This window comes from Microtus ochrogaster (assembly GCF_000317375.1).
Source record: "Microtus ochrogaster isolate Prairie Vole_2 chromosome 14 unlocalized genomic scaffold, MicOch1.0 chr14_random_3, whole genome shotgun sequence".
NCBI lineage: Eukaryota > Metazoa > Chordata > Mammalia > Rodentia > Cricetidae > Microtus > Microtus ochrogaster.
In genome coordinates, this window is record NW_004949098.1 from 10,703,423 (window position 1) to 10,726,828 (window position 23,406).

Here is a 23,406-nt window from a genome sequence, read left to right on the forward strand (position 1 = left end):
TAGCAGAGGTCGTGGGAGCACTGCAGAACAGAGTTGATGGCTCTGCTGAAGATGGAATTTCTTACAGTAAAAGTCTTCCAATGGGGTCATAAAGTAACACACATCCTGTAGCTGGGAGTCATAAGAAAGGAGAAGCCCACCCGCTGGGCACCATGGCTACCTTGTGTATGCTGTATACCCTTTTTGTTTTCCGTGACAGCCCTTCTTAAAACTTAACATTCAGTGAGCTGCTTGCGAAATATGACACTGGCTGATTCAGGAGGTTGGGGGCAGGATGTTCGAGTCTGTGTATCTAACAAGATCCAGATGACGCCAATGCTCCTGGCCCACAAATCACACCGTGAAGAGCAAGGACCTAAGCCAGAGGTACCGGGTCTTGATTGCACATTGGAATCACCTGAGGGACAGGGACTCCTTTTCTTTCCAAAAAATTCCCAGAATACAATTACCCAAGACTGACCATGGATTATAAGTTTTATATATTTTAACAATGTTTAAACACTGTATGGGAAATACAATAATAACTATTGGTTTTCATAAGTTCTGAGACACTAACTTCTCAAGTCTTTTACAAAATCTATCAATCAGATCCACAATTCCAAGCTCATCTAGTAATATATTGTTTGACCACAAGATGTCGCCAAAGGAACAAAATACTCATCACAAACCCCTTGCAAAGTTAAGCCAGGCACCTTCCCACCTTCAAAACTAAGGGCAGCTAATTTTAAGAGGTCACGTTTCCAGTTCTGAGGAAGAACAGATCAAAGACTCCTCTGAGAATTGATCATTCATATATCAATTGAACACGATTTCAAGCAGTTCACAGGACCTGAAGTTTAAGTCCTCCGTTGCCTTTATACGACACCTTTGTTCTATCCTTCTCAACAGCTGACTGTAGCCCCTGCTTCATCAGGAGAATATACTCTGGCCCTAAATCTTCCAATTTGCTCAGTTCACCTGCTGTTTTCCTTTTATCTTCATAGAACAGAGACATTCTTTTAAAAGTTTTCAAATTTTATTTATTTTGCGTATGTATGCGGGGAGAATAACTTGCAGAAGTTGGTTCTCTCCTTCCCCTGAGTGGGTTTGGGTCGTCAGGCTTGGCAGCAAGCCTGCTTAACCACCGGACCATCTCCTGGGCCTGATACCATTCTTTTCACTGAAGGTTAATTATGTTGTTCCTAATCCATTCCACCCTGGCCTCTGCCAAAGTTTGTACTTTCTTGTGCCAGTTTTACACCTAGTTACTTTTCTGGTTGTTAAAATAGCATAAGGTCTTTGTTTCTTATTTTAATTTTGAAACCTCAAGAACCTGTGCTTGTGGCATACAACCGAGGTCAGTCCAGCAACAGGTTCAGCTTTTATTGGACATGTTAGAAGGTTTAGTCCAAAAGACTAAAGACAGTGTCACCTTCAGACTCCTCGGAGTCTTCCTTCTTTGCTCCCACCTTCTCCTCAGCTGGGGCAGCAGCGGTGGAGCGGGCAGGCTGCCTTATGGCATGGCTTCAGCTGCTGGAGCAGGTCCATCAGCCCCTACACCACAGATGAAGCTCCCAATGCTGACAATGGCCAAGGCCTTGGCAAACAAGTCAGGTCATAAAGTTCAGCATTGACACCAGCTACTCTGATGAGGGCATTGATCTTCTCCTCTGAGACATTACCTCGTCCTCGTCGTGGTCGTGCAGGATAAGGGGAGAATGCAGAGAATTCAAAGATGAAGGCCATGTGACCAACTGCCCTCACCGTGCCGGTCACAGGATGAAGACTTCACCCCAACACGGCCTTAGCTTCCTCAGAAATGACCAATCGAGCACCTTGGTGGCAGCTGAGGAAAGGTCTTTGTTCTAAAATACGTAACAACAAAGGCTATCATATAGATATATCTCAGGAACATCCAAGGCTTTCTTCCATATAATTCCTGAGTTTTTATGTCATCAGTACTTACAAGAGTAAAGTCTTATTTGTGTGTGAGCACACGTGCGCGTGTGTAAGTGAGTGTGTGTGTGCACACGCACACACACGTACCATGGGTGTTATTTTTCAGGCACTGTCCCCCTTGGAGGAATGATCTCTCTCTCATTGGCTCACTGGTTAAGCTAGGCTGACTGGCCAGAGAATCCCAGGGATCTTCCTGCCTCTGCCTCCCCAACACAAGGATTCCAAGGGATTCTCCTTCTCTCCCAAAGCAGTTTTGGGTCAGTGTTTTGTCACAGCAACAGAGAGTGAGTAGAGCCCAGAGATTCAAGTCTAAAGAGATGTGGGGAGCAGTAGGCACAAGTGAGAGCAAGCGCATCAGTCTGCAGGGACCCAGTCAGAACACAGCACCTGCCCAGCTACTGGTGTGGTTTGGTTTTTCACAAGCAGGGGTATTTTAAGTTCATTCTCACTTGCACAGACACCACCACTGCCTACTTCTAAGACGTTTTCACCACACGAGAGGAAATTCCACACCAAGATGGCACTCCTAACCTTTGAGCCATTTCTCTGTCCCCAGTCATACATATTACAACAATACAATTGACAGAACTCATAGTTTAGTGTTCTTCTTTCAGCCACAGGCAAGCATACAGATTTCCAGGCTTCTGCAAACCTAGTAGATAGAATCTGAAAGTGGCATCCGGAGCAGCAGATGTCTCTGTGGGTGATTCTGCTTAAGAACCACATCTGTGGGTAAGAAAAAAAGTGATCATAAAGTTATAGAGAATTAAATAATCAGGCCAGGGATCAATTCACACAAAATATCTTAGTTACCATTACTGTTGCTGGGTTGAAACACCATGACCAAAAGCAATTTATTTGGCTTATGTTTCCCTATTACTGTTCATCACTGGAGGAAGTCAAGACAGGCACTCAAGAAGGGAAGGAACCTGGAGGCAGGAGCTGGTGCAGAGGCCATGGAGGAATGCTGCTTACTGGCTTGCTAACCCTGGCTTGCTCAGTCTGTTTCCTTATAGAACCCAGGATTACCAGCCTGGGATGGCCCCACCCACAATGGACTGGACCCTAGCGTGTCAATCACTAATTAGGAAAATGCCCTACAGCTGGATCTTATGTAAGCAGTTTCTCAGTCGCGTTTCCCTCCTCTCAGATGACTTTAGATTGTGTCAAGTTGACATAGAACTACCCAGTACAGTGATTATGTTTTTCCTGAGGCAGGGGATCACTAGAGGAGGAGGCTGGCATATTATCTCAGTGGGCAATGTGCTTACCCTGCAAGCATGAGGAAGGACTTGAGTTCAATGCCTAGAATCCCTTGAAGCAGAAACCATGGAGGAGCACTTCCTGCTGGCCTGATTAGATTCATGATTCTCTGGCTTTCTTACATAGCCTGGGACCACCTGTACAGGGGATGGTGTCACACACCATCCTGGGCCCTGTTGCATCAATTAACACTCAAGACATTCTCTCCATGACACACTCACAGGCCAATCGATCTGGGTAGTCCCTCAACTGAGACTCTCTTCTCAGATGACTGTGTCAGGTGGTTGTGCCAAGTTGACAGTTAAAACTAGCTAGGACACCCTGGGTATTTTCTAAAAATCTCATTTAGCAACTCAAAAAAAAAAAAAAAACCAGCTAGTTTTTTTTTTTTTGAGGGGGGGATGGGTAGGTAGAAATGAGGAAATGTTGCCCAACAGGTATCAGGCTGCCCTTAGGTCTGAGAAATAAGGTCTCACACATATTTTGTATTTATTTTATATAGTTTTAAAAGCTGAAAGAAAGTGTAGGAAACACACAGATGGCAGCTGTTGCTGCAGCTGCTCCATAGCCTCTTTCAGGACTCTGGCAGCCACAGGTTTGCTCACGGTGCCCACCAATACATAGATGTATTTTTTCTGGCTCAACCATGATTAAGAAGACACAGCCACATGTGCCTGTTTTCTTAAAAGCCATAAAAAGGATTTGAAGGCAGAGCCCAGAATGGGAGTTGAGCGCACCGACTGAGCCCCACACCCATCTCCTCTCCGCTCTCTTCGCCTCGCTCTCGTGGCCTGTCTACCTCATCCATCATCCCGCCTGCCACCACTAAGAACACCTTCCACCGTGGCCACCTCAGTAAGTTCCCACCTGAACAAAAGCATCAAGCAAATACATGTCCCTGCCCCAGGGTGAGAAAGTCCAGGCTATGTATATCTGGGTTGATGGGACTGGCGAAGAGCTGCGCTGCAAGCCCCGCACCCTGGACTGCGATCCAAGTGTGTAGAAGAATTACCCGAGTGGAATTTCCACGGCTCTAGTACCTTTCAGTCTGAGGGCTCCAACAGTGACATGTATCTCAGGCAGGTCACCATGTTCCGGGACCCCTTCCGCAAAGAACCCAACAAGTTGGTGTTCAAGTACAACCGGAAGCCTGCAGAGACCAATCTAAGACACACCTGTAAACGGATAATGGACATGGTGAGCAACCAGCACCCCTGGTTTGGAATGGAGCAGGAATATACTCTCATGGGAACAGACGGACACCCCTTTGGTTGGCCTTCCAATGGCTTCCCTGGGCCCCAAGATCCACACTACTGTGGTGTGGGAGCAGACAAAGCCTATGCCAGGGACATCGTTGTGGCTCACTACCGGGCCTGCTTGTCTGCTGGAGTCAAGATTACAGGAACAAATGCCGAGGTCATGCCTGCCCAGTGGGAATTCCAAATAGGACCCTGTGAAGGAATCCGCATGGGAGATCATCTCTGGGTGGCCCGTTTCATCTTGCATCGTGTATGTGAAGACTTCGGGGTGATAGCAACCTTTGATCCCAAGCCCACCATCCCTGGGAACTGAAACGGTGCCTGCTGCCATACTAACTTTAGCACCAAGGCCATGCGGGAGGAGAACGGTTTGAAGTACATTGAGGAGGCCATTGAGAAACTAAGCAAGCGGCACCAGTACCACATTCGCGCCTACGATCCCAAGGGGGGCCTGGACAATGCCCTGCGCCTGACTGGATTCCATGAAACCTCCAACATCAACGACTCCAGGAGAAGAGGGGCTACTTTGAAGACCGTCGCCCTTCTGCCAACTGTGACCCCTTTGCCGTGACAGAGGCCATTGTCCGCACTTGCCTTCTCAACGAGACTGGCGATGAGTCGTTCCAATACAAGAACTAAGTGGACTAGGCTTTGAGTGATCCTGAGCCCTTCCTAATCATCCCACTCCAACTCTTTCCTGTCCCAGCTGACCTCACTGTAACTCAAAGGATGGAATATCAAGGTCTTTTTATTCCTCGTGCCCAGTTAATCTTGCTTTCATTGGTCAGAATAGAGGGGTCAAGTTCTTAATCTCTACACACCCATCCCTCATCTTTTTTTTTCTATCTAGCTTTTTAGTGGGGGAGGGGGGAGGGGAAGGGAAGGTAACCACTGCTTCATCTCATCAGGAATGCATGTCCAGTAGGCATAGCCGTCACAGAGCGGGTATATTTGTGAGAGGAGGAATTTTTCTTCAGGATAGTTGAAAGCACGAGTCCACTGCTTGGACTGACGATTCCCTGTTGGTGGAGAGCTGTTAGTTCTTCCGGTAAAACCGACTTTCTGTTCCCAGTGGATGTTAGGTGAGGAGCAGTTGGAGGGTGCTCCCTTGTACTGTGTTTCCCTTGCTTGGGGGAGTTTATGCCCTCCATGAAGACAGCTCAGTGTGTCGCCTGAGGGACAGCCCTGCTGTAACAGAAGAAAAGGTTCTTGGTTCTTGGTCCTCCATTTATAACAAAGAGCAGAGTAGTGTTTTTATATTTAAATGTAAAAACAAAAAGTTATATATATGGATGTGTGGATATATGTGTCTTTTTAATTGAGAAAACCACCCTCATCCCTGGGTTTGCCAAGTTTAAGTGAAGAGCTTGGTTGGAAGGAAGGATCTCTTGAGCAGGGATGGGGATGAAGTACCAGGAATGCTGCTTATCTGGGGCTCAGCTTCTTCATTACTACATAGGGTTTCCCTGCCCACTCTGCAGGAGCAGATGCTGGACAGGTAGCAGGTGGATGCCAGTGCTTGCCACCACCTGATCCCATGCTTAGGCTAAGATGCATATGTATCCACACACGAGTTAGAGGTATGAGCTGGCTGGTCAACTTGAACATTGTTACTGACGGGGTGGGGGGGATTATTTCTCGGTGGGACTAGCATGTCACTAAAGCAGGCCTTTTGATAATTAAATTTTGTAAAGCAAAACAAGTTCGGCTTCTAATCCACTCTGTAGAGTAGGGTTTCTAACTTTGCAGAACTGCCTGTTTGTGTCAGCGTCTCCTTCCAGTTTGCTCTGGGAGGAAGTGAGGGCAGGCCTGGAGTTAAAACATTTGTCATGTTTACCCTAGTGTCTTCTCTCCCAGCAGAATATCCCTTCCCTCCTCAGGAGTCCTATGGAGTTCTGTTTTTTCCTTTTATAATAAACATACCCCACCTCCACCCCCCCCCAAAAAAAGATTTGAAGATGAAGATATTGCAGCCAGTAAGGGGGCTGGGAAGTGAATGGCAGAAAATATACCTCGAAAACCAGCTAGCCACAGGATACCCCCGTCCCCTCAGATTCTCAGTGAAAGCCAGTACCATTTTATCTCCCCGAGAAACCAATGCAGTTTATGTATTTTTAGGCTTGATGTACCTCCAAAAATTAATTTTGTCACATTATAAAAATATGAATACAGGAGCTGGAGAGATGGCTCAGTGGTTAAGTGGCCGTTCTTCCAGAGGATCCAGGTTTGATGCCCAGCATCCACGGGGCAGCTCATCACCATCTCTAACTCCAGATCCAGGGGATCTGATGCCCTCTTCTGACCCTGTGGGCACCCATGTGGTGCATAGTCATACATGGCAGAAAAGCATTCATACACATAAAATAAAAGTTAAAAATTAAAAAGAATACTTGATGTACTTCAAAATAATGTTAATATAGGCAATTCCGCTTTTCATTGCACTCAAACAGCATAATTTCATAAATTTTAGAACCATTAGTGGGTATGGTTAGTTATCTCAGAGGATAAAAGTGCTTGCCACTAAGTCTGGCAACCAGTAGCTTGGTCCCCAGGATCCACACAGTGAAAGGAGAGAACCAACTTTAAAATGTTGTCCTCTAACTTGTACATGTGTGCCATGACAAACACACACACACACAAAAGAAACAGATAAATAAATCAATAAAATGTATATGTAACTTTTAAGTTTATATTTTATGTATAAATTCTGCATGTGCACCTGCAGGCCAGAGGAGGGCAACAGATCCCACTAGAGATGGTTGTGAGCCACCATGTGGTTGCTGGAAATTGAACTCAGGACCTCTGGAAGAGCAGCCAGATCTCATTACAAATGGTTGTGAGTCACCATGTGGTTGCTGGAAATTGAACTCAGGACCTCTGGAAGAGCAGCCAGGACTCTTAACCACTGAGCCATATCCCCAAACCCCCCTTCATCTATGTAATTTTTAAAAGAAAAAAATCCATTGGTGTTGACACACTATGTTCTTTATTTTAATTATATATTTTATTTAACACAATTTACCTAAAATATCACTGTAGCATGTAATCAATATAAAAATAGTGAGATATTTTGCATTATCTCTTACATTCTAAGTCTTGAACTCTATTGTATATCTTATCTTATTGACTAAGTTTGGGACAGAGTTGAAGGGATCCCAGGTTAATGAACGTCTCCATATAATCAACAATGACCTTGAACTCTTGAAATTGCTGCCTCTGCCTCCTGACAGCATATTATCTGCAAAGACAAGACCATATGCTTACAAAAGGAGTCGTTTAAAGTGGAGAACCAGTATTTTTAATTTTAAAAATTTTAAATTCTAGAAATAGAAACAACAGCAAAACAAGCTATCCCTCCTCCCCCCACCAAAAAAAAAGCCAGCTTAAACAAATGCCAGCACTTTATACAGAGTGGCAAACTGTTTTGAACAAACTGTAAATAAACAGCAGGCCAGGGTGCCCTGGAGAATCCAGGCTGAGAGCCTCGAGGCCAGCTGATGTCCAGACAAGCTGCCAAATGGGGCAGAGTGCAAATTTCTGTTGTGAGCAGCGAAAGCGGAGTGTGGCACCTCAGCCTTCTGACACACGCGGCCTCTCTCTCTCTCTTTCTCTCTCTCTCTCTCTCTCTCTCTCTCTCTCTCTCTCTCTCTGTGTGTGTGTGTGTGTGTGTGTGTGTGTGTGTGTGTGTGTGCGTGCGTGTGTGTGTGTGTGTGTGTGTGTGTGTGTGTCACACTCTACAAGACTCCAGGAAAGGCAGAATGAAGCACTAAAGTCCCAACACTGGATTGAGCACAAAATCCTACCTGCCCGGAAACCTCTTGAGCACATGCTGTACAGCCTGTTCGTGTTGGAGAACTGAAGGCCTGGGAAGGGAAGGCACCCTATGCAGGTGCAAAATGCTGAAGAGTGGGGGGAGATGGGCCGAGAGTCAGAGGCTCTGGGGCATTCCAGAGATCTGCCTTGGGTACAGGGCTAAAGTTCTCACGCCAAGCACCATGTTGCTTAGACGCCTTAGCGTGCCTAAGAGTCTTTTCTTGTTTATTTTTTTCCTAACATCAGGCCTTCGTTAATACCTTTGCTGCTAAATTAGTGGCATTCATAAAACGTGTGATATTCATTTTATGAACTTCTAAAAAGCCAGGTTGCCAACTTTAAAAATATATACTTTTTAAATACTCCCTAGGGCCAGTGAGGTCGCTCAGTGGATAAAGGCACCTGCGCCAAGCCTGGTGACCCGACTTTCATCCCTGTCATCCACACAGTGGTAGGAGGGAGCTGAACTTTTGTAAATTGTCCTCTCTTCTCCACATACACGCTGTAGGACATCCCCCACTAGCCCCCTCCCCCCAAACACACACATTTCCTGAAAACTTCGCCAGGCAAGAGACTAATGCCAGCTCCATACTCAGATGCTGTGCTAGGGGAGGTGGGTTAGATTGAGTGATCTGAATCTACACTCCAGCTCCAGATAATCCTCTTGGAGGTAGGTGAGATCAAACCAGCATGCCATATGCGGTACGTGCCATTGTCTGCTCAGTTTCACTTAGGGGGTCGCCACCCAAGATGCAAAGACTGTAGCGGAGGGAAGAGAAAAAGAAGGTATTGCCAGGGATGATTACATTTTTGTAGCGAAGGTTGAAAACAAGTCTCTGCCAACTGGCGAGACAGTGGTTCACGGCTTGTGAAAGGGCTTCAACAGTCCACCCAGCCTTCTCCTGAGACTCGTTTCTTTCACCTCGGGATTTTAAAGTTGTGGGCGAACGTCAAGTCAGACTCGGGCCTCTTGAGAAACAACAGATTTCTGTTCGAGGTTGGGTCAACGATCATGGATCGTCCACTAACGAGAGAACATACAAAACGACCAGACCTCCTATGTCTGCGGTCTACACAGCCAGAGATTTAATCCCATCCCAGAGGACCAATCCTCCGAGTGGATTCCTGCTCCCTGCCAACTAGTGACGTCAACGCTCCGGAAACGCTGATTGGCCCAATTACTTGGCGCGCTCCTGGAGGAGCGCTGAGGAGAGCCTCGGCACGACAGTGGCGACCGGCTCCTCCCAGGCGTAGTGAGCGTCCTTGGAAGCCCGGTGGTTGCCACGCAACGGGAAACATTTCCTCCTGGGACTCAGCTTTCTGCCCCAGGACCACTTGCGTCGGCCTCTGGAGACCCCTCAGGAACGGCTGCTGTTGAGTCCAGGAACGCTGGGTGAGTCCAGTGGAGCCCTGGGTGGAGCCAGACACCCAGCATCGCCTCCCCAGCGATGGAAAATCTCAGAGAGGATGAATTTGGTGGTAGCTTACTACCCCCGGGGACTGGAAAGTGAGGACTAGAGGTGTCAGGCTTGCCCTGGACCTTACACTGACCAATCTAGACTTATCCTGACCAATAGGACAGTTCCTAGACACCAGATATAAAATGCACGCGGAAAAATTAAATATGACCCTGCATCCCACAGCATCATTATGTATTGAAATGATAGTTTAAATGCTAGGTAAAGCACATCATTAAGATCGAGACCTCTCGTTTTTAATGGGGTTACTTGAGAAGTTAAAATTACATAAGGGGCTTTTGATTCTTATTGTCACTGAGCTAGGTTAAAACGTAGGTATGTCAACACCTGGTTCAAGACGTTTTGTACTACATGATGTGTGTGTGTGTGTATATATCTATGTGTGTACCCTTGCATATGCACATGGGAGGTTAAGAGATTGACATTGGCCTATCTTCCCCAATTGCTTCTCCACTCTGTTTTTGTGTTTTATTTAATTTAATTAATTTATTTATCTACTTAGGTTTTTTTTTTTTTCAAGACAGGGTTTCTCTGTATAACCTTGGCTGACGGGAATTTGCTCTGTAGACCAGGCTGGCTCGAACTCACAGAGATCCATCTGCTTCTGCCTCCCAAATGCTGGGATTAAAGGTGTGCACCACCACTACCAGCACCACCAGCTCCCACACTGTATTTTGAGACAGTGTCTCTCACTGAATCTGGAGCTTGGCTAGCTTGGCTGGCCAGCAAGCCCTGGGATCCACCTGTCTGCCACTATTCCCCAATGCTGGGGTTGCATGCAGCACTTCTTTTCATGCGCGTGCTAGAGATATAAACTCCAGTCCTCAGGCTTGTTGTCCTGTTTGGCTTTTTATCAACTTGATTGATACAAGCTAGAACCATTTGGAAAGGACTCTCAATCAAGAAAATACTACCATAAAGCTTGCCTATAGATTTATCGGACCAGCATTTTCTTGGTTAATGACTGATGTGTGAGGGTCCAGTCCACTGCAGGCTGTGCAACCCCTAAATAAGGTGGTCCTGGGTTGTATAAGAAAGCAGGCTGAGTAAGCCACGAGGAGCAAGTCAGCAAGCAGTGTTCCTCCGTGGTGTTTGCTTCAATTCCTGCCTTGAGCTCCTGCTCTCATTTCCCTTCAAGATGGCCTACAAATTGTAAGATGAAGTAAACCCTTCTCCCCCCCCCCCAAATTGCTTTTGGTCGATGTTTTAGCACAGCAATAGAAACCCTAAGATACTTGTGAAACAGCATTTTGTAGACGCAGCCATCATCCCAGCCCCTTAGCTACATTTTTAATAAAACAAGTTCCTTAGGAGATGTTTTGCATACTCAGGTCTGAGAAATTTAGTATTCAATGCCCTTCTCTTCATCCTTCCAAATCTAAGCCAGTGCAGTCCCCAGACCAGTCCTTCTTCAAGACTAGGTATACGTCTCAGCTTTCATTCCTCTGGGTCAAGCACTCTGTTGGGGAAGATTTTGAGTGCTTTAGCTGCTTTCCTTTGGCAGAAGCAGGTGAGTTCAGTCCTCCCTAGACCTTAATCCTCTCTCCACTTCCTACGACTCTCCCCAGGAATTTTGTTCAACACCACATCTCAGTTTCTTTCCCTTCCTTTACGCATTTGTAGGGCCCAGAGTCTACCCTTGTTCCTGGGGTTCATCTTGAGGACAGTTTCTGGTCAGCTAACTAAAAAGCATTCTGTTTGGACTGGAGAGATGGCTCAGTGGTTAAGAGCATTGCCCGCTCTTCCAAAGGTCCTAAGTTCAATTCCCAGCAACCACATGGTGGCTCACAATCATCTGTAGAGAGGTTTGGCGCCCTCTTTTGGCCTCCAGGCATACAGACAGAATATTGTATACATAATAAATAAATCAATTAAAAAAAAAAGCATTCTATTTGTTCCTGTGCTCCCCTGCCCCTCCTGGTGATTAGCTGTAGGGCATTGTTGACTCCATCTTTGGCATGGTAATTTACCACCTGCCTGGGCGGAAATCCTTGTGCAGCAGCTAGGTATATAAGGATTTCCCCAAGGTTGAATAAACAGCATTAGGCTGATCTCCTTTTGAATGACCCAGGTCTCTTTCTGTGTTCTTTCAATTTCCAGGCCCTTGCCCAACTCGCATAAGGTACAGTGGCTCGAGAACTGTACCCAGGGGGTAACACAGAATCGGGTGCTACACCATTCATGTAGGAGTAAAGATGGCTTTCAAAGCCCCAGAGAGTGAAATTGACCTAAAAAATGTCCAACGCCAGCAAGAAGAAAATCCTGTGCTTACCAAACTGAACAGTATAAAGGCAAAAGGCATTCTGAATTATGCAACCCACAAGGAAAATGAATCGGAACTGCAAACCCTGACTTTCAAGCGCACTACAAAGGCCCAAGAGAAGACAAGAAAGCGGCAGCAGCCTGTAAAACTGGAGCCTCTGGTAAGTTCAAGGAAAAACCACAAACACACACACACACACACACCCCACCCCCCGAAGACAAGAACAGGCATTTGGGCCACTTTTCACACACACAAGGAGTTGTGAAGTTGCCTTACCAAACTGAATCCCAGACTCTTGAGTGACAAAGAACAAAAGTTAATTAAGGACTTGCTTATATAACGTTGTAAATAACACAGATGTTTGTTCAACAAATATGAAGTTTTAGGCACTGTTCAAGTTGTGAGCACAATGATGACCCAAGCTTCCTAGTGGATAAATCCTCTAGAAGGTTCTGTGTAATTCTGATATTTAATTGTATATTTTATGAGGATTTCTCAGGTAACATTTAATGCTAGTAAAAGTCTTATGCACGCTGACAAAGTTTTATGAAAGTATATGCCTCATATTCGTTAATTGTGTGTGTGTGTGTGTGTGTGTGTGTGAAAATCTTTTTTGAGGTAATTTTGTGTAGCCGTGGCTATCGTGGAACTTGCAATGTGGACGAGGCTGGCATCGAACTCACAGAGATCTGACTGTCTCTGCTGAGTGCTCTACTGACTGATGGCTTTAAAATAAGATTATTATAGTGCATACTGATCTCCAAAGTTTCTCTTGTCTTTTTGAGAATATGTTTTTAAATTATATTTTTGTATGTATGTGTATTTGTGAGCTTGCACACACATGTGGAGGTGAGCAGACAACTTGCTGGAGTCAGTTTTCTCTTCCAACCTGTGGGTCCCAGCGATCAAACTCAGGTCCTGAGGGTTGGCAGCAAGTGCCTTTACCCACTGAGTCATCCTGCCAGCCCTTAGAGTATCTATTTAAATTAAACACATGCAGAAATTATTCTAACCCATGCATATGGTGGTACCTTATTTCTTAGATGGGGTCTTACTATGGAGTGTAGTGATATTTCATTTGTATTTTAATAAATAAAGCTTGCCTGAAGATCAGAGAGTAAAATAGCCCCATTGGTCAGCCTTACAGACCAAGCAGTGGTAACACACACCTTTAATCCCAGTAGTCACACTAGTTTGCCATAGAAACCCGATGGTGAACTCCTTTAATCCCAGCCCTAGAGAGGAATGTAAAATGGGAAGAGACAGCTCACTGACACAGTCTCATTCTGAGATTCCTGGAGGCAGGATCACCATTTCAGACTGAGATAGAGGTAAGAGCCAGTGGCTGGGTGTTTTGCTTTTTGATCTCTAGGCAAGCTTTTTTTTAATTAAAATACAAATGAAATATCACTACAAATAGAGCACAAAGCAAAGGCCACTTGCCTCAGCCTTCCTGAGTGTTGTTATTATAGACATCTGCCACCACACCCAGATGAAGGTTCTTTTCCAACAGACTGATGCATACTGTTGTCTAGCTGCACCGTAGTAAACACCCATTAACTGGTTTCCAATGGAAGGGAATTTAGGTTGTTTCTTATTTTGTGATGTATTACTTTCCTATGATGTATATATAATGCTCCTTTGTACATATACAGATATAAAGATGAATTCCTAGCAGTGGTATTTTATAAGTCATGTCACACACACACACACACACACACACACACACACACACACACACTGTTCTTCAGATGGGCTCTAACTATGTAGCCCTGGCTGATGTGGAATTTGCCATGCATACTAGGCTGGCCTTGATCTTACAGTCATTCGCTTGCTTCTGCCTTCAATATAAACACTTTTAACTTTGAACAGTGCTTTGGGTTGCCTGCCAGAAAAACTTCTCTGCCTTTTAATGGAGGTGAGGGTGTGCACACCCACTCATTTGCATACTGGATGCTATTTTTGTTAGACAAACATATTTACAATAGTATTATGTTGATGTAATTTATATCACATTTAATTAATCCTTTCTATTAAAATAAGTGTTACATTTTAATTTAGCTATTTTATATAACTATAAATGCTTCCATGTCATATTTCCCACAATTCACATTTGGCTCTTTTTATTCTTTAATTTTGTTCTGGTGGCTTAGCAGTTTTTCTATAATAAGCTCCTATCATTCTCTTGTAAAATTGATTGTGGAGTGTTTTGATTTTGATCCTTATTTTTAAAGAAGCCCTGTTGGAGATCTGGAGAGATGACTCAACTGTTAAGAGCACTTGCTCCTCTTCTGAAGGACCTGAATTTGATTCCTATCACAACCACCTATAACTCCAGCTCCAGGGATCTCACAAACCCCCTCTGGCTGTTATGGGAACCCACACACATGTAGCATACATACATAAACACACTCAGACACATACACATAATAAAACTTAAAAAATTCTGTTTATTGCAAGTAATTTCCTTTTAAATTCTCATATTTAATTTTCAGCTTTTGTTTTCAAGCTATATAATGAATATTATTAATTCTAATATTCCTGATTTTATTTCCTAGTAACTAAATCAATTTGTAACTGGAGGTTTCTCTGTCTAGCTATTCAGCCTAGTCTATTTGGCAAGTCCCAAGCTAATGAGAGTCCTGTCTCCAAAAATGAGGTGGCTAGCACCTGAGGAATAACATCCACAGTTCCCCTCTGCCTCCATAAACATATAAACATACACATGGACTTGAACATGTATGTATACACACAACACAACACAAAACAAACAAACCCTGTGTGCTTTCTGTGTTCTGCTCATTTTTCCTGCATTGAATCTAGTCTGAAGTTGCTCCCCACTTGGAACTTTGTCTTAGTATAGATCTTGGAAAGCTTATTAGAGTCACACTACTCTGACATCTTCAGTCTGCCTCTAACACCTAGAGACTGGAATTTGAAGAATTCACACCTAGTTTCCACAGCTAATCTCATGGTGAACTTATTATTGATGAGGCCGTGTAGTGGTTTGGATAAGGATGGCACCTGCTGACTCCTATATTTGAATACGTAATCACCAGGGAATGGCACTATTTGAAAGGATTAGAAGGATTAGGAGGCACGGTATTGTTGGAGTAGAGGTGGCCTTGTTGGAGAGAGTGTCACTGGGGGTGGGCTTTGAGGTTTCAAAAGCCCATGCCAAGCCCAGGCTTTCTTTCTTTCTGCCTGTGAATAGGATATAGCTCTCGACTACTTCTCCAGCATCATCCCTACCATGCCTGCTACTGTGGTTCCCATGACGATGGTAGTGGACTAATCCTCTGAAGCTGTCAGAAAGCCCCAACTAAGAGTTTGTGTGTGTTGCAAGGAGCCACTTGTTTGTTCCGCCGCCCAGAACCAAAATAACCACACAGAAACTGTATCCATTAAATCACTGCTTGGCCCATTAGCTCTAACTTCTTATTGACTAACTCTTACATCTTAGTTTAACCCATTTCCATTAATCTGTGCATCACCACGAGGTCGTGGCCTACCAGCAAAGTTTCAGCACATCTATCTCCAGTGGTGGCGGCTCCATGGTGTCCCCTGACTCTGCCCTTCTTTCTCCCAGCATTCAGTCCAGTCCTCCCTGCCTACCTAAGTTCTGCCCTATCAACAGGCCAAGGCAGTTTCTTTATTCATTAATGATGATCACAGCACACAGAGGGGGCTCCCAAATCAGCTGTGATCATAGGATCACTCACAGCAATAGAACAGTGACAAAGACAGGTTGTGTATAGCTTTGGGAATTGTATTCAGAAAAACTTGCACAGTAGATAAAAATCTTAAGGCACACTTCTACCAGGTATACATCTTCTCATTTTCCCCCTTACATAGAAGAAAAAGGTGCAACAGTATTTTGAATATAATTATTTACAGTTTCATAATTCTCACCCAAAACAGAAATTTTTGAGAAACTACCATAATTTTTCTTTCAGTTGCTGTGATAAACACTAAGCAACGTGGAGAACAAAGGGTTTATTTCCACTTACAAGTAGCAGTCCACCATCCGGGGAAGCCATGCAGGAGATTGGGGTGGGAACGGAAGAAGGAATGTTTGCTCCCCACGGTTTGTTCAGCCCTTTCTTATACCTCCTAGGTCAACCTGTTTCACTGTGGTCTAGGTCCTCCCATGACAATCATTAGTCAAGAAAATACCCCATAGACATGCCCATAGGCCATTCTGATGGAGGCAGTTCCTCAAAGGAGTTCTCTCTTCCCAGGAGACTCTGGTTTGTGTCAACTTGACAAGGACCAATCATGATAGAGATTGACCTCCTTTCTAATGAGTGTCTGCTGGGTATCTTTGGGCATCCTTGTGTTTTCTAGAGCCTTGGTCCTTTTTCAGCCACCACACAGACTTTTGTGTTTGCTTTTAATTCCCAACAGTTGAGAGGTAGTAAAATGGTCACAGTTAACTAGGGGTATGTGATTCACCATTCTGAACTTTTCTTAATCTTAATTCTAGAAGTGTTTGTTGACACCAAGCATCAGTCTTTGTTTGAGCAGCTGATCCAAAACAGGATACTGTGGCTTGGCATAGGAACTTAGAGCAAAGGGGATCAATTTTCAACAGGGCAAGGGTTCAACAGCAGTGAAGAATGACGTCTGCAAAGATGTTGACAAGATTTCTCCATCTCTTACTCCCCAAAGCCAGTGCTGAAAGTCTACCAAGATCATATGCAGCCAGAATACACCTATGAACAGAATCGACAACAACTAATAAGATCTGGGATCCTTAAGCCCTCACCGAGCATGATTGACAGGTCTTCACTTACCATTCAGGAGTCTCCAGAGGCCGTGAAGAGGAAGCAGGTAAGATATGCCAAACGCTTAAGCAATCTTGAAAAGTGGCACGTGTGTGGTGTTGCTCACTCACTTTTAATCCCTAAGAATATAGATAAGATTGTCCATATTGGGAACATAGAATGTTTCTGAAGAAAATGAGCACAGGATGGAAAAAACCATGGAGAGATTTTTATTGTCTTTATTGTCTTCTGACATTTTCTTGCATGTTAATGGTGTCCCAAATGTTGTATATAATTATTTGTAATTTGTAATAGTTTTTATATCAAAAGTGGAAAACTCTAAAGAAGGGCAATAAAAGGTGGTGCACAGCATTAACCCCAGCACTTGGGAGGCAGAGGCAGGTGGATCTCTGTGAGTTTGAGGGCAGCCTGGTTTACATAGTGAGTTCAAAAGATAGAGACAAAGACAGAACCAAAAGATATCTTAAAGTCAGTGGAAACTATAAAGCTGATTTACTGCCGTACAGTTCCCTTGGGATGAATTTAAGAAAGGCTTGTCGGAGGATGACTGTAAGTCAGTGGTTCCCAACCTTCCTAATGCCGAGACCCTTTAATACAGTTCCTCATGCTATGGTGACCCCCAACCATAAAATTTCCTTGTTGCTACTTTATAACTGCAATTTTGCTACTGTTATAGATTATAGTGTAAATATCTGTGTTTAACGATGGTCTCAGGCAACCCCTGTGAAAGGGTTGTTTGGCCCCCAAAGGGGTCACAACATCTGCTGCATAAGTGATTGTAGATAACTAAGAGAGAGATACAGGCCAGAGAAACCGTGCTCCTTCTCAAGAGACAATGTAAGCAGAGCCAGGAAAACGTTTGGCTTTATTACAAACTGTTCATTTGGTATAAAATGGGCCTCACAACCTGAGAGTTAAGAAGAAAAGAGAAATCGTGTGGCCATCTTGCATGGAAAGAATGGTAGCTTTTTTTTTTTTTGGGTTTTCCAAAAAAGGGTTCCCCGGGGCCTTGGAACCCGGCCCGGAAACACACTCTGTAGACCAGACTGGTCTCGAACTCACAGAGATCCACCTGCCTCTGCCTCCCGAGTGCTGGGATTAAAGGCGTGCGCCACCACCGCCCGGCAGAATGGTAGCTTTTGAGCAATGCACAGTTGCTAGATGTAATTGAAGGGATTGTAATTGAAATGTGGAAGAAAAGGAGATGCCAGGAGAAAGAGAATGATATTTTTTCAGAATACAGATCTCCCAGAAAGCTGTTGAAATTCTGTATTGGGGTTTGAGCTCGGCCTTCCGGCTCACAATGCGACCCAGCTACTAGTCAGTTCCAGGACTCCTGAGAGCAGGTTAGAGATGCAGAATCCCAGGCTCCATCCCAGCAGGACTGAATCAGAACCTGCCTTTGAAACAAGCCCACTCCCCATTCCCCATCCACATGTACATTTACATCTGAGAAGCCCTGGTCCATGAAACAGGCGAGTATTCATTAATAAAATAAATGCTTCCCAAGAGCTATAGCGGCAATGGTTTCCAGGACTCACTGTGACCGTCCCTGAGCTCCACAAGAAAGTTAAGTTCATTACAGGTCATGATGGCAGCTGTGGAAGACTGCATTCTTTAAAAAGCATCAAGGTTGTCACTAAGTGCTAAGGTTGGAGGGATTCAGACACAACACAGCTGAGGGGGCGGGGCATGAGCTCGCAGGGGCTCCAGAGAGCACAAGGGGAAGAGGAGAAAAGGCAGCGGGGCTACTGTGCCACCGCAGAGGGGTGGTGTGACTGAGAAGCCACTCCTCAAGCATCGTTTGAGAGTTTTCCACTGGAGAATGTTCCCCTCTCAGGGGATTTTCTGCCTTTTTCTTTTTCTCTTTGGCAGAAACTCGAGTTTAATACAGTTGTCTTTGTTTAGCTCCAGCGCGCCTCTGCTGAAATGTTCGCTCCTTCCCCTTCTAAAGTGCTGCGCACGGGTATTGGGAGAAGAGGGCTCTTCGCAAAGAGGTCTTCGACTTACCCTAAATACATCTTCCACGACCGAGAGGAAGTCGTTAAAGCCAACATTAGAGACCCTTTGCAGATCATCAAAATCATCCATGAGAACGAGCATCTCGGATTCCTTTACATGATTTCGGCAGTGCCCAAGTCTTCCATTGAATACGATACATATAATCTAAAGTGAGTTCCCTTTTATGAAGCAATTCATGTAGTGTAGCAAATCACAAATGAGATTGCAAATATTATCCATAATTGATTTGGTACTAATGATAAATATGATCAAAAATAATGTTGATTGTCTCCCAAGGGTAAGTGAAACCTCATGCAGTAATTTTATTTGTATTTCCCATTATCTTTCCTTTTTCTAGATATAAAAATTAACTATTTTACAGGACAATAAACTACTGTTTTTTATATATTTATGTAGCATTAACTTAACATAATGTTACAGCATTATTTTGATCAATATGTAAACATTTTGGTCTTTTTATTATTGAGAAAAATATCAAACTATAAACAGTAGATGATACATGATTTATTTTACATATAACCTTGGGTTTTCTTAAATTTTGTTTTGTTTTATGTGTGTATTTGTCTGCATGTAAGTACATGTACCACATGAATGCAATGCCCTTGGAGGCCAGAAGAGGGCATCAGATATCCTGGAACTTGAGTTACAGACTATTGAGTTGCTATGTGGATCCTGGGAACCCAACGGAAGTCCTTTGCAAGTGCTTTTGGTTTGTTTGTTTTTTTCCTCTTTCTTTCTTTCTTTCTTTCTTTCTTTCTTTCTTTCTTTCCTTCTTCTTTTCTTCTTTTTTTGTTGTGTTTTTTTTTTTTCGAGACAGTGTTTTTCTGTAGCTTTGGAGCCTATCCTGGAACTGGCTCTTGTTGACCAGGCTGGCCTCAAACTCACAGAGATCCGCCTGCCTCTGCCTCCCAATTGCTGTGCAAGTATTTTTAACTGATGGGCTGTCTCTCCAAGTTTACATCAGCTTTTCTTTACAGAGTGGAAATAAGGGTTTCAAGGAATAAGGGACATTATCGAAGAGACACATACTCTCTCCATTGATACTAAGCATTCATGCTGTTGCTATAATTTGAAGTATCATGGGGCTGTTGATGATTTGGAGTTATTAAGCAGTAAAGGTCAGAGGCATAGATGGTAGCTGTTCCACCTACTTCAAAAGATGACACTGCCTGTCTCCATCACTCTGTCAGCTTGAAAGATACTGTCAAGTCTTCCCTTCACGGCCATAACAGCTTGGTTGTGACCCCAGTTTCTCAAGCTACTGTCTTCATCGTTGGCTCTCTTGTTTTCCTTATTGAAGACTCTCCTTTAAACTATAGTGATCTGTATGTCAGATTACACGGAAAACAACTGTTCTGCTGAGAGGAGACACTATTTTCATGAAAATGTAAACTAATAGACGTGTTTGTTGTGAATCCCAAAAGTTTACTAATAGATAGATTTGGGTTGCCATGGCTGTGTTCTTTTTGGAAGACATTACTTTTCAGTCCTTCTCAACACTCTCTGTCTTACATTTTTCCTGCCGTTTCTTCCTCAATTGAGCAGGAGAAGTGACATGTTTCCAGCTAAGCCTTCAACCATATTTATAGTCAGCATCTTGTGTAGACACAAGAAGCTGGCTTGTTTGTTTTTAGCTTTAGCTTCTGCAAAGGGACAAGAATAGGACTTTTCTCTAGCTTCCCTAGTGGGAACTAGGATAGCTATGTAAAGTGAGAAAGGATTGTTTTAAAAATAATTAATTAATTAAAAAGAAGAATTTTGTCAGAAATCAGAAAATATTTACAAATGATGCAGCTTTGCAGATTTAGGTAGGAATGGTTCTTGGTTCTGAAGCTGGGGATATAACGTTTCCATATCCAAATGAACTGAGGAAAATTCCAATAGTTGCTGGGAATTATATTAACACATGCAGACTAGAAGAAGAAAATCAAAATTTTGATTTCCCGCTCTGGGAGAGGATGAATTAACCCAATTCTGGGGTTATTTTCATTTGAGGTGTGGATCTGAACTAATTACTTCTGTAATTGAGAGACAGGTTCACCAATGTTTCCAAAAGACACAGCATGACCAGATTTTAGCACAATTATCCTACCACAAGAATTTCAACACTGCATGTGTTACAGAAAGAGATATATTTTAGAGTTAAAGAGTAAAAAACAATGGTGCCTTTGATAGCTAATTACAAGGGGACCAGGCATCCAAATGCTGGGGATTTCTAGCCATCTGGCACAGGGCAATAAAGCATCCTCCACCACTTGCTGCCTCCTGTTTATGCGACTCTCTCAACAGATCTGTTGAGTAATCTCCAATGAGTTAATAATCAATATAAACTTAATTAAAGCAGCTTGCATAAAAGACTATTGAGTTTAAAATATCTATAGTGGAGCCAGGCTTAGTGGTGCACACCTTTAATCCCAGCACTTGAGAGACAGAGGTAGGAGGATCTCTGTGAGTTCAAGGCCAGCTTGGTCTATAGAGTGAGTTTCAGGACAGCCAAGACTTTATATAAGATCCTGTCTCAAGAAAAATGATGTCTGTAGTGAGGGTGGCAGATGACTCAGTGGGTAAAGATACTTGCAGTCAAGCCTGAGAATCTGAGTTCAGTCCTCAGAACCAACATAGAGGAAGGAGAAAACTTCCCACAAGCTGTCTTCTGATCACCATACACCTGCAAAATATGTACATAAATGTGATAAAAATGTCTATAGTGGGTTTTTTTTGTTGAAAAGATCTCATAAGTGTAATGATTAAATGTATTGCCAATGTGGACTCTCTCTAATGAATGATCCAGTTTAAACCTAGCTCTTCTCTCTTCTCTTGAGACGTTTCTTTAACTCGAAAGTTTGTTAGTATTTGGTTCAACTTTAAATGGTATTCACCTTTAATATGTTTCTTTCTACAACAAAAAGCACTTCCATTGCTTATTCTTATGCTGAATACTTTATCCATTTGTCCCAATTGGTGTTTGTCCACAGGGTCGTAAGTTATGAGAACATCAATAAAAGTGACTACTACACAATTAGCAAAAAAGCAGTGACCCACGTTTACAATGATGACATCGAGTACATCGAGATTGAGCGATGGGAGCAGGAGTATCTGTACCACAGAGAACTCACCAAGATCCCCATATTCTCGCTCTTCCGGAAATGGAAGGCTTTCAGCGTTTGGAGGAAGAATGTCCGCTCCAAAAAAATCACCGGCTGTCGGAAAGCTCTACAAAAAAATCTGTTCATTGTTAATCCTGTATGTATTTCTTAATCATGTTTTTTAAAAAAACATTGCAGGGCAAGAAAGTGTGACTTGGTCACAGGCACGGGTATACAAACACCTGACACAGACTATTTCATCTTGGTAAAAGTACTCAGCGTCTTTGTCCTGTCACACCTAGCAATCCAGTCATCCGGGTTCCTGCCCCTTGACTAGGGCAGTAAGTAAGACTAGTAAGTAAGGCAGAAGAGAGACACAGGTCTCCTTCGATTAGGGGCAGCCTAGAAATCTTAGGATGTTAATTTTCTCTGAGAGGGGAGGCTACGTGCTCCCCAGCCCCATTTATGGAGAATTATGTTTGGGTGTCGTACAGGCAACCACCTCCTCTGTCTCACCCTACACCAGTCACCTTCTCTGGTCAGCAGCTACAGCTTGCTGCTCTTGGAGAACAATCTGATTGATTTTTGTGGTCATGTCATGTCACTCGTACAACAGAGAAGGTCGCGAGAACTAAGATAAATATAGATCAATAATAATTAAAATTAACCATGCAAAGCAAGAGTGTAGGATGTGTCATCTCAGGTCATCCATCCCAACGAGCATGCTGAACTCTGCAAGGATATCCCATTCCTGCACAGCATTGCCCTCAAACTCTGCATCTTTAACTTCACTAGCCGCTTGAACTTCTTGACCATGCTTTATATACTGCAATGATCACACATCTTTTTAGTCATTATGCAAAACTCTTCCTGGATTTGTCTTTTAAATGACCTTTCCCAGTCCCCATGTCCCCTTCTCTTATGTGCTGAGAATTGTCACTTTGCCAGTGGTGACTTGGTCGTGATAGTACCTCCCCTTAAATTTCTTCTTAGTATGCTAGAAAGTTCTCATCTTTCTAAAGCTAAGAGTTACCTAGGAATCTCCCTACTGTCATGGTTCAATACCCATTAGCTGCTAACCAACTCTCCAGAAATGAAGTGACTTCAATGGCTGAATCTTCTAGACCAGGCTAAAAGAAGAAGCATGGGGTTTAAATTTTTTATGTAAGAATTGTTTTATGTAAGAATTAATTGTAAAAATTAATCCTTATTTTGTTTGTATAGGTGTGCTGGCCTGCATACCTGTTTTTGTATTGTGTGTGTGCAGGGCTTGTGAAAGCCAAGAGAGTGTGTTGGATGCCCTGGGGATGGAGTTACAGACAGTAGTGAGTTGTCATGTGGGTGCTGGGCAAAAAACCTAGGTTCTTTGGAAGAGCAGCTGGCGCTCTTAACCACTGAGCAATCTCTCCAGCCCCTGCTTTTAAAACGTCATTGCATTTTACTTATTCTCTCTCTCTCTCTCTCTCTCTCTCTCTCTCTCTCTCTCTCTCTCTCTCT

General features: G+C 43.6%; 1 protein-coding gene and 1 pseudogene across 1 annotated transcript in view; both read left to right on the forward strand.

The window, feature by feature from the left end:
* The first annotated feature begins 240 nt into the window (after positions 1–240).
* LOC101988003 lies at positions 241–5,162 on the forward strand (annotated as a pseudogene).
* A 4,432-nt stretch (positions 5,163–9,594) lies between these two features.
* Dnah6 (dynein axonemal heavy chain 6) overlaps positions 9,595–23,406 on the forward strand; it is a 189,290-nt gene continuing 175,478 nt past the window's right edge. The window contains exons 1-5 of the mRNA XM_005364722.3: positions 9,595–9,666; positions 11,852–12,174; positions 16,686–16,847; positions 18,710–18,972; positions 21,799–22,066. Coding sequence (XP_005364779.1) covers positions 11,947–12,174; positions 16,686–16,847; positions 18,710–18,972; positions 21,799–22,066 — 921 coding nt within the window. The 5' untranslated portion in view covers positions 9,595–9,666; positions 11,852–11,946. The remainder of the gene's footprint in view (positions 9,667–11,851; positions 12,175–16,685; positions 16,848–18,709; positions 18,973–21,798; positions 22,067–23,406) is intronic.